Below are 10491 nucleotides of genomic sequence, written 5' to 3'. Positions count from 1 at the left end.
ATATCTTAATATGCAAATAGTCAAAGTGGATTATTATAAATAGAAGTATACTACAAGTCTATAACATAACATATATAAGAAATTTTCTTTGTTAGGACTTATTTGGCAGTAAGGAAAATGATACTAAGACAATAGCGGTGGCCGTGTCAACTCTCACAGTAATGAAATTCAGTAAGAATTTCCTGTGATTGAAGCATGTTATTGACATATTGACTAATTTTCACATATTGTAACATTTGAAGTCAAAGCCCTACATTATTTCTACGTAGTTTAGGACAAACAGAACTCAACTTCTTTTAATTCCAAACCAAACTAGAGGTTGTCACTTGTCAGCATAACATAACAACGTGTGCAAAGGTGTAAACTTGTGGAATGGGGCAAACAGGAAATTGCATGGGAAACACACCCACAACACATAACACACATAGATCACAAAACAATGACTCAGCTCCAATCTTTCTCTCTCTATGTTTCCCTTTCACACTGCCGCTTCTTCAAAGTCCTTACTTTTTACCCAGTCAGCACATTCATTCACAATTCTCCTCTATATATTTATCTTGAAGAGGAAATGGTTGATTGGTATCAGGGTTAGAATAGATAGTGGAGTTCTTTTGACAAACAGGTGTTTACTCTCTCTTATTCCACTTGTTTGTTTGTCTGTTTTCTTAATTTGGTGTGCTTTCTTTTATTGATTTGCTGGTTATCTTTTTCTTGCTTTTAGTCAATCTTAGTAAATTATGCTTGGACACTTTTTCATTACGGCAATTACCATTTTCAAGGAGTAATGAAAATTAACATGTGTTTAACGGTTTAAGTTCCTTGTTATGGTTTATTCTTGGTTGGAGAGAAATTAAATATAGTGCTATTACCACCTCCTTTAATGTTTCTCATTGGCTGCATTGCATTGAGATGAATCAATAAAATATGTTGATCTCAGCAATATATAATTCATTTTAAGATATTGCAGACTGTATATTTCAAAAGAATTAGAAGAAAATACCTTAACCAATGAATAATGAACAGTTGACTAAGATCAGCTGATGCTCTTTTTCTTTTCCTTTTTCTTTTGTTTAAATAAACCGCTGTGTTGTGTTTTTAGTATAATGGACCTGAAAATTCCAATCAATCTAATAATTATCAGGAGTATAACTGTATAAGGATAGGCTTTCTCACATATGATCTCTGGATTCCTGTCTTGCCACCTTGGACATCTTGTTTCCTGTTATTTATTCATTGTTTTGTGCAAGGCTATTAAATTAACTTTGACTTGGGAATAATTATTATTTTGTTAATACTGCAGAGTGGTCAAGAGACATGGCTAGTTCCGGAAAAGATGAGGAACCAATGCTGTCAGACACTCATCTAAAGCAATCAAATGAACCTGTTAATTCTAAATTCCGAAATCCTGCACCTAGGACACGTAGCATATCAATTTCTATTCCCATGTTCTCGATGGAACCACGCGAAAGAGTAAGTGATATTAGGGGACACACAGGTCCCCTACGGAGTCAGAGAAAAATCCCACTTGATCAGATGAGTGGTCCATTGTATGTTTCCAATAAATCTGGAGCTCTCTTTCGGGCAGGGAAGCAACCAGCAGAAACTAAGACAGAAAACTTTCCTTCGTTCCGTGGTGGCATGGCTGAAAGTGATTTGCAAAACAACTATAATGGTAAAAATGAACATTTAGCAAGGTCTGGTCAACTGGGAATGTGCAATGATCCATATTGCACGACTTGCCCGACTTACTTCAAGGCTACTCAACAAAGGAATTCAAAAGCTTCGGCTATATTCAGTCCGAAGGTACTTTCTTCCTAAATAGACTATCCTTTCTTTCATGTTAAGAGATTTAGATGTTAATGATGGAACACTATTAGCTCGATCCTATAGCCAAACCCACCAAATGGAGCAAGGCTTAGTTGTGGTTATATATTTTGAGGTTGCATTAGATTACACTATGCACTCAGGTTCTTATGTTATTGATATGTTGCTAATTTTATTCCAGATGTGTGCTGTAATGTCTGGTTCTAAGCAAACTTATGATTTGATATGCTTATTTTTCCTTTCCCATGGTTTTATATATATAACAAATAATTATTACACTTCTAGTTGTATCTATGTTTGGTTATTATGGTTATTTTCATCAAGTATTTTGTCAGTGTTAAGTAATCTAACAAGCATTATGAAACATGGAGTTGTCCTGTGATGGATAATAGAGATAAAGATAGCAAGGTCTAATAATAGAGCAGCATAGCAGACAACATAATTATAAGAAAACGATCCTTATCTGAGTACAACTAGATTCCATGAAAATTTATATGGCTTAGTAATTCTACTAAGCTTTATTGTGCTATTATAGGCAATATTCTTTAAATTTTAAAATATTCTACTCTACCTTTTTGTGGAAATTTAACCTGTGAATTGTTTCGACGATATTAGCACCTGTTTAACTACAAAAAAGAAAAAGAAAAAAAAAAGCCTTTTCTCACTAGGTGAGACAATAATAACTCCTATTACTGAACTAATTTTGTTGAACTTTGGATGTTTTCAGTTTCACAATTCCCTTTACGGGGATGCCAAGTGTTGGGCAAGAAGACTTTCTGCTTTCTTGATTCCTTATGTACCTCGGGTTATGAATCCTCATACAAAACTTGTTCAACAATGGAATCAGTTTTTTGCAATTTGTTGCTTGTTGGCAATTTTTGTGGATCCATTATTTTTCTTTTTGCTCTCTGTGCAGAAGGTATGATTTCCCCACCTGTTGTTTAGATTCAAAGAATTTAATGTTTTGTGGTTCACTTAAACAAGCTCTTATCACTTGCAATACAAATGAACACCTTTATGTGCTAGGATAGTTCCAAAGCAAGGCATTACTTTGTTTTATAGAATCTCTCAAATTCACAGAACTCTTAATTTTTATTCTGCTTGTTTCATGTAGGAACATAAATGTATTGTTATGAACACACCAATGACAACTTTGCTTGTTTTTCTTAGAAGCATGAACGATTTTGTATACCTCATAAACATTATTCTTCAGGTAACTTTCAGAAATTTCAGCTGATTGTTTATTCCTTGTGCATTATTTTTCATACATTAACGATGGTCACTTTGAGACATATATTTGAGCTCCTAAGTGTTTATTTGTGTGTGCACTAGAAAGTAATCTCATTGTATAAATACAAAATTTTAATAAATTTTACTGTTAATGCTAGGCTTCAACAATGATAATATTTTTGGTGAATCAATGAATTTTTTATTTGTTCGGTTGGCAGGCTAGGTTGGTACTCTTCTGTGATGCAGCAAAGCATAACTAACTTTTCAATTTTTTTTTTTCTTTTCCCAGTTTAGGTTGGCTTATGTGGCTCCTGAGTCTAGGGTGGTTGGTGCTGGGGAGTTAGTTGACCATCCTAAGAAAATTGCTCTTCATTACCTTCAAACATATTTTTTTCTTGACTTACTAGTTGTAATTCCACTTCCTCAGGTAAACATCGTCCATCCCTCTTTCTTATTTCAGTTTTGGTGTCTCATACTCCAAATGATCAATATTCGATGTATATATATCAAGTAAATTGTTATATTTGATTGTTCAAGACTTTAAACTGCTATGTCAAGTAAATTTAGATGAATAATTGGTTCTGTGTATTTCTTTCTAAGCTGATTGTAGTTCTATTTCATATTATATATGCATTTTGACTTCCTTGTTATGATATAACTCTGTAATATTTACAGATAATCATATTGTTTGTAATACCACAAAACTTGGGATCATCAGGAGCAAACTATGCAAAGAATCTTTTGCGAGCTGTTATCCTTGTTCAGTATATTCCCAGATTGTGTAGGTTTCTACCAATGCTGATTTCTCCAACCGGATTCGTATTTGAGTCAGCATGGGCAAATTTCTTTATAAATCTTCTTACCTTTATGCTCTCTGGTCATGTTGTTGGGTCATGGTGGTACCTCTTTGCTTTGCAGGTATGTGTAGGCCTTTCGCCAAAGAACTCTTGTAGTTTCTTTTTCGATGACTACAGTTTTGGTTTCAGATTATTTTTTATTTATTACTTTTATGTACACCTTACAAATTCATTTTTTAATAAACAATAAAACAAAAGGAACACAAACAATACATCATTTTTTTCTCTTTTTCCCCCCAAAGCAATGCATATATTAAGGATTCATGATAAAATCATATCATGCTTATGACAACAGAAGAAAAGAAGTAATGCTTAGATTGCAGACTTTTGATTTGGTATCCTTGATATTATGCATTATTGTTTGCATGGATTCAAGTTATGTCCAAGCAGTGTCAAATAATCGAACAATATATACATATATGTATTTTACTTTCTTTTCCCTTGTTTCTTTTCCAGAGGGTTAATCAATGTTTACGAGATGCATGCAAGAAATCTGATATTCTTGAATGCAACAGATTCATTGACTGTGGTCATGAACATGCTGAAAAATATCGAAATAAAATGAATTGGAAGTATTGGATGAATGACACTAATTCATCAGCTTGTTTTACTGAAGATGGTTTTCCTTACGGGATTTATCTTAAAGGTGTCAACCTTACTGCAGAACATAATGTGATCACTAGATATGTATATTCATCGTTTTGGGGATTCCAGGTAGATCTTTCATTTCTTTTCTCAATATTAATTGTGTCTAATGAGTGAAGCAAGCTAAGGTGCATAATTCACAACTAAAATAGAGGAAAAACAAGTTACGATATCATGAGCGATCAACAAGCAAGATATAAATTTCAGAAATTCTAAATTTGAAGCTGATGACATTCGAAGTGTGTAATACTTTGTTACAAACATCTGGAGCAAATGAAATATTTTAGAACCTGAAATTCCCAAAGATTGTTCAGTGTTCTGTAGGAACAATATTGTGCTTAGGATAGTACATGCATGCAATTCAATATTTATTTCTTAATGAAACTCAACGAATGCTACATCTGTTTCATTTTGCAGCAAATTAGTACTCTGGCTGGCAATTTGACCCCAAGCTACTTTGTTTGGGAAGTCCTTTTCACCATGGCCATCATAGGATTGGGACTCTTGCTTTTTGCTCTTCTCATTGGAAACATACAAAACTTTCTTCAGGCTCTCGGACGCAGGTAGATTGTCTTGCTTGTATTCAATGCCTCAAAAGTCAACATGTTGAGTGACTAAGAAGTACTACTGTTTGAGAGCAGTGTTCTTTAATTTCCATTCTCACTAAATTAATTAGTGATTTAAGATTCCCTTAAGCATTAGTTAAGAAAATTATGTGATGTTCCAGCTTGAAGAATGAAGGATATATCAGTGTGCCAGAGGGGAATAGGATTGCACTTCTCGTTGCTGTATATTAATTAGAAAGAACCCGGAAGGTTTTATACCTTTAGAATTATGGCTATCTATGTTTTCAGATTTAACTATCAATTATGCTAGCTTAGCGGTACATTAGCAAAATAACTAAATAAAAACGTAACTTAGCAGAACTCAGCATGGTCGGTTATTTGAATGAATGCTAAAATCTTGTTTTAGTGAATAGTAATTGAACTGTATCTGTAAGTCTTATTTTTTGACACCTGAAATGTTTATAATTATGGTGGATCAATGTGAATAAATGCAAAACTCTTGTCCTAGCTTAAATTTCCCTAGAATGATTCTTACTGAGTCTTATAATCTATATCCTGGTATGTTGTTTGACAGCTTTCCTATCTTATATATGACATACCAAAAATATATCCGGTCTTGCTTTTTTAGTTTTAGTTTTGATAGTTGTCTTTGTAAGCATATATGTAAACTCATTTCCTTCCTTTCTTCTAAAGGAGGCTAGAAATGTCACTTAGGCGACGTGATGTGGAGCAGTGGATGAGTCATCGACGCTTAGCAGAAGACTTGAAAAGGTAACTATTTTTCTTCATTTAGTATTTGTAGCTAAATTGATTAAATTTTCCCACTAGTTCATTGTCCATTCTTCACAGAACATCATTTATTGGAAATTTATGTATTAACTTTGTAAACAATTTCTTGGTGACATATACAAAATGTTTACATGATATGATTTTTTGCAAGGAACCAAATTATTCCATTGCTCATGGACAAATTAAAACATATGAGAAGCAAATCATGGTCCTGTATTGTAGGTTGTTGAAAAAAACAAAAAGAGCAAGAAGAGAAGATATGTCTATCATATCTGTTTCGTTCATATAGGCATTATAATCACGGATTTTGTGGATGATATAACACAAGTTTTAAGGAATTCAATCCACTTACATGACTGGCCTATGTTGTAGGAGAGTGCGACAAGCTGAACGTTACAACTGGGCTGCAACAAGAGGAGTGAATGAAGAAGTGCTTCTGGAAAATTTGCCTGAAGACCTTCAGCGGGACATTAGACGTCATCTCTTTAAATTTGTTAAGAAAGTGAGTAGGCCTTTTTACCAATGTGCCACATTTTCCGAAACTTACTACCAAAATGCTATTCTTTTGAAACTAATTACCAGATTCCACTTTTTCTATATTACTATAATCAATCATAATTAAAAATGAAATAACAAAACAGTTCTCACCTTAGCAAATGGGTGGACATTTGGGTAATTAGTTTTAAAAGTATGACATTTTGATAATAAGTTCCGAAAAAATGGTACATTTGGAAAAAAAAGCCAAGTGAGTACATAGGTACACCCTACAATTCAACCCATGCAGCGTAAAGTTAGACAGTACAACTAAAAATGTTACTAAAGGCTATTTTGAAGTCAAAGCTCATGAAGTTGAATCTATTGCATCAAAGGTCTTTGGATTAACGAACTAAGTTTGGAGGCAATGATGATTTGATTCTAATGTTTATGTCTTATCATCTTGTGGTGTATACAATGCAGGTTAGAATTTTTGCCTTGATGGACGAGCCTATCTTGGATGCCATCTGCGAAAGACTAAGACAAAAAACGTACATCAAAGGAAGCATAGTTTTGTACAATGGTGGTTTGGTAGAGAAGATAGTTTTTATCGTGCGTGGGAAATTGGGGAGCATAGGCGAAGATGGAAATGTATCTTTATCTGAAGGCGATGCTTGCGGCGAAGAACTTTTGACTTGGTGTCTTGAGCATACTTCAGCAAACAGAGGTAACATTTTGCATTTCCTTGCAATACTTGATGCACAAGGAAAGTACCTAATTCATGTTTTCATAGCATGCTGTACTTAAAAAAAAAGTGATCATTTATCAATACCAACTTTGTTTCTTTTGCAGATGGCAAAAAAGTAAAAATCCCAAGACACAGGTTAGTTAGCAATAGAACAGTTACTTGCTTAACAAATGTGGAGGCTTTTTCTCTCAGTGCGGCAGACCTTGAAGAAGTTACAAGCCTTTATGCACGATTCCTGAGGAGTCCGCGTGTTCATGGAGCCATTAGGTTAGGTTATCCTTTATTCTTATGCCTGTATCTTATTTTTTTTTTTTAAAGTAAAGTGACAAATAAATTCTCAATAATTTACAATAAAGACTGACTAATAAAATTTTTTAAGATAATAGATGTGGTTATCTTTAAATTAGTTCCTATGATTAAAATAGAAGGTCTTAATTTGAACTAACTTGTTCATGTTTATTATCCTGGATAATTTTATTGGTATTTTTTTCTTTAAAAACTAATATGTCCGAAATATAAATTTTCAGAATTTATTTGTCAAGGAAAATTCTTCCATGGTCCAAAAGAACATTATGAATTATCTCAATTGTTAAAAAAAATTGAGAGTAAAGTGTGATTTTTAATCCTTCATTACTCTCTTTCTCATGTTTTTTTTGTCCCACTTATAGATCACACTTTACTCTTTCAATTTTACCAAAAATTGAGAAGATCCATTTCCTTAAATGCGTGCTCTAAGTTCATCCATGAGCGGTCTTCGTTTAAAATGTTAAAAATTATATTAAAATTAGAGAATGACTGATAGTGCATCCTATATGATTCTCGCATGCCATTCTATCTAGTTTTGTTCTGCACCGAGTGATTAGTGAATCAGTGTTGGTCTTTTCAACAGTAGAAACTAGAAAGCATGTCTCAGATAATGGGTGCATCATTTCATTTTTTTTTTTAAATCGAGGGAGTAAAGTTAATCTTTAATCTTTTATTATTTTTTCTTTTATATTTTTTTAGAGAAAATGACAAATAGGTCCTTGACTTTTTGATTGGCAGACATTTAAGTTTTTGAGGATTTAAAAATACGTTTAAGTCTCTGACCTTTTCAAAACCTAGACATAGATCCCTCATATTAACTTGAGTTTGTTAGACTCAACGATATGGATGCACACGTAAGGGAATTTTTAAAATTGAATAAATTAGACTCAAGAATGAAGAATCGATATGTCCATAGACTTAAATGTATTTTTAAATCTTCAGGAACTTAAATGTCCGCAGATAAAAAATTCAGGGATCGATTTGTCCTTTTTTTTTTTTTTAAATATAAAATGAGAGATTACACTTTATCATGTGAAGTGAAATATACAATAAAAATTTAAGTACAGTTAACTTTATGTATACAGTTAATAATTAAGAACTATTAAATGATAATTTAATCAAATCAGTCAAATCATTTAATATTTTTCAACTATCACCTGAGTTTTCACCGAAAGATACACATGTGATGTCTGTCTTTGCTTCTTTAAATTCTTAACTGACGGCATACTTTTGATTCGTCCACTAATTTTAGGTATGAATCACCGTATTGGAGATGCTTTGCAGCAACGCGCATTCAGGTTGCATGGAGGTACAGGAAGAAACGTCTTAGTAGAGCTGACACTTCACAATCACATGAAACATTATATACATAACTTTTAACAAAAATGCTTCATTATTCTTAAAAATAAGTAACTAAACTAATCATTATGTATTTGTATATATTTATATATATTAATTCATATATTTTTTCAGCTAAATAGTTAATTAGTCACCGGATTCTTAGACATGTTATAATAGAATAATCAAATTTAGAATAAACGAATAATTGAACTTGTTTACAGTAATATAACAATAAAAGTTTATAAGATATCAAACTTGTTTACAGTGATATAATAAAATGTTATATTAAATATCTATTTTTATACGGGGTAACAGATTAGTCAAGTTATTTTTTTTTACAAAAATACTAGGTATTCACATTTTAAGTCTTTTTATAACCAAGTTTAATCAAGTCGTTTAAAAAAAAAAATCAGCGCTACTTTCTCTTTTTAACGATTGTCGCTGCATCTTCTTCTTACATTTCTTCCTTCTTTCTTTTTTGACTGGAGTAACGTATCGTTTTTGTCTCCAACGTTTGGGGTAAATCTTATTTGTATCCCTAACGTTTAAATCGTCTTATTTGTATCCCTAACGTTTGTAAAAGTGATTCAATGTTATTCTGCCGTCAATTACACATCATGAGCGCTTTAGTTTGAGTTTTAAAAATCTCTTCTTGAAGTTAGAATACAAATGTCTGAGATAGAATCGATGATCTACTCCGAAAAATAGCTCATCAAATGTTGAAACTAATTCCTACAATATTTACATATTTCACTTTTCTACAGACATAATTGAATCTAAACACAAATAGTGGGTATAATATTGAGACCTAATTGAGAATGAATACATCCAAGTGAGAATAATTAAAAAATATAATCTGATTTGTTAGTATAATTGATAGTAGAATAACATTGAATCACTTTTATAAATGTTAAGGATACAAATAGGACGATTTAAACGTTAGAGACACAAATAGGACTTACCCCAAACGTTGGGGACAAAATCGATACTTTACTCTTTTCAACTGCTATCGCCGTCGTCATCGTTGCTGTCACCACAACTATTGTTGTTAATTTCCTTCTATTTTATTCTTCTTCTTGATGTTGTTGTTAATTTTTTTCTCATCATTCTCTTTTATTATCATTATCATCGTTTCCATCATCTTCATCTTCTTCTTCATTTATAAATGTTCAGAAACTAGAGTACAAAAATTTTGATGCACAACACATAAATTTTGATATATAACACAAAAAGTTTATAAGGACCATATACCCAAAACATTGACACCCAATCAATAAAATACACATAACACATAAATTTGCATGACTAGCACAAAATCTTATTGTATAGTATAGAATTTATGTGCAGGATAAAATTTGTTGGAGGACTACATCCTTAAAACATTCATTCACCCAACTAACAAAAGATATTGGCACTAAAAATGTGTTATGTGTAAAAATATTTGTACTACATCGATAAGTTTGTGTTATATGTAAAATTTTGTGTGTTCTATTTCGAAAATGTGTGTGCTATATCAATAAATTTTTGTGTTCTTCAACAAAAATTTGTGTGCTGCAAAAAGTACAAAAAAAAAGAGTACTGATATATGCATGCATTTTTCGTTAGACTTTACACTAACTTAGTTGGACTTAGTTACAAAAAAATTTGTACATATGGCATCACTCTTTTTTTTATGTGGTGATAATATTTTTTAAAAAATATTATTAAAATT

The 10491-nt window shown here is 32.1% G+C and overlaps 1 protein-coding gene across 6 annotated transcripts in view; it reads left to right on the top strand.

Moving 5' to 3' along the window:
• The window catches only part of LOC107644068 (probable cyclic nucleotide-gated ion channel 20, chloroplastic), a 10921-nt gene extending 2004 nt beyond the window's left edge, over window positions 1-8917 (top strand). For 4 of the 6 annotated variants that reach the window (XM_021124461.1, XM_016347854.2, XM_021124462.1 and 1 more), the window contains 12 exons: window positions 1301-1803; window positions 2552-2743; window positions 2939-3037; window positions 3344-3481; window positions 3730-3972; window positions 4368-4625; window positions 4974-5119; window positions 5816-5893; window positions 6284-6413; window positions 6869-7112; window positions 7238-7400; window positions 8692-8917. In XM_021124461.1, the coding sequence (XP_020980120.1) occupies window positions 1301-1803; window positions 2552-2743; window positions 2939-3037; window positions 3344-3481; window positions 3730-3972; window positions 4368-4625; window positions 4974-5119; window positions 5816-5893; window positions 6284-6413; window positions 6869-7112; window positions 7238-7400; window positions 8692-8812 (2315 nt within the window). In that variant the 3' untranslated portion in view covers window positions 8813-8917. Of the gene's footprint in view, window positions 1-119; window positions 623-1300; window positions 1804-2551; window positions 2744-2938; window positions 3038-3343; window positions 3482-3729; window positions 3973-4367; window positions 4626-4973; window positions 5120-5815; window positions 5894-6283; window positions 6414-6868; window positions 7113-7237; window positions 7401-8691 lie in introns of those variants that run through there. The other 2 variants (XM_016347853.2, XM_021124464.1) reach the window with 2 other exon arrangements.

This window comes from Arachis ipaensis, chromosome B05 (genome assembly GCF_000816755.2).
Source record: "Arachis ipaensis cultivar K30076 chromosome B05, Araip1.1, whole genome shotgun sequence".
Lineage (NCBI taxonomy): Eukaryota > Viridiplantae > Streptophyta > Magnoliopsida > Fabales > Fabaceae > Arachis > Arachis ipaensis.
Note: the sequence above shows the minus strand (reverse complement) of the source record. Positions and strands in the feature narration are given on the sequence as shown.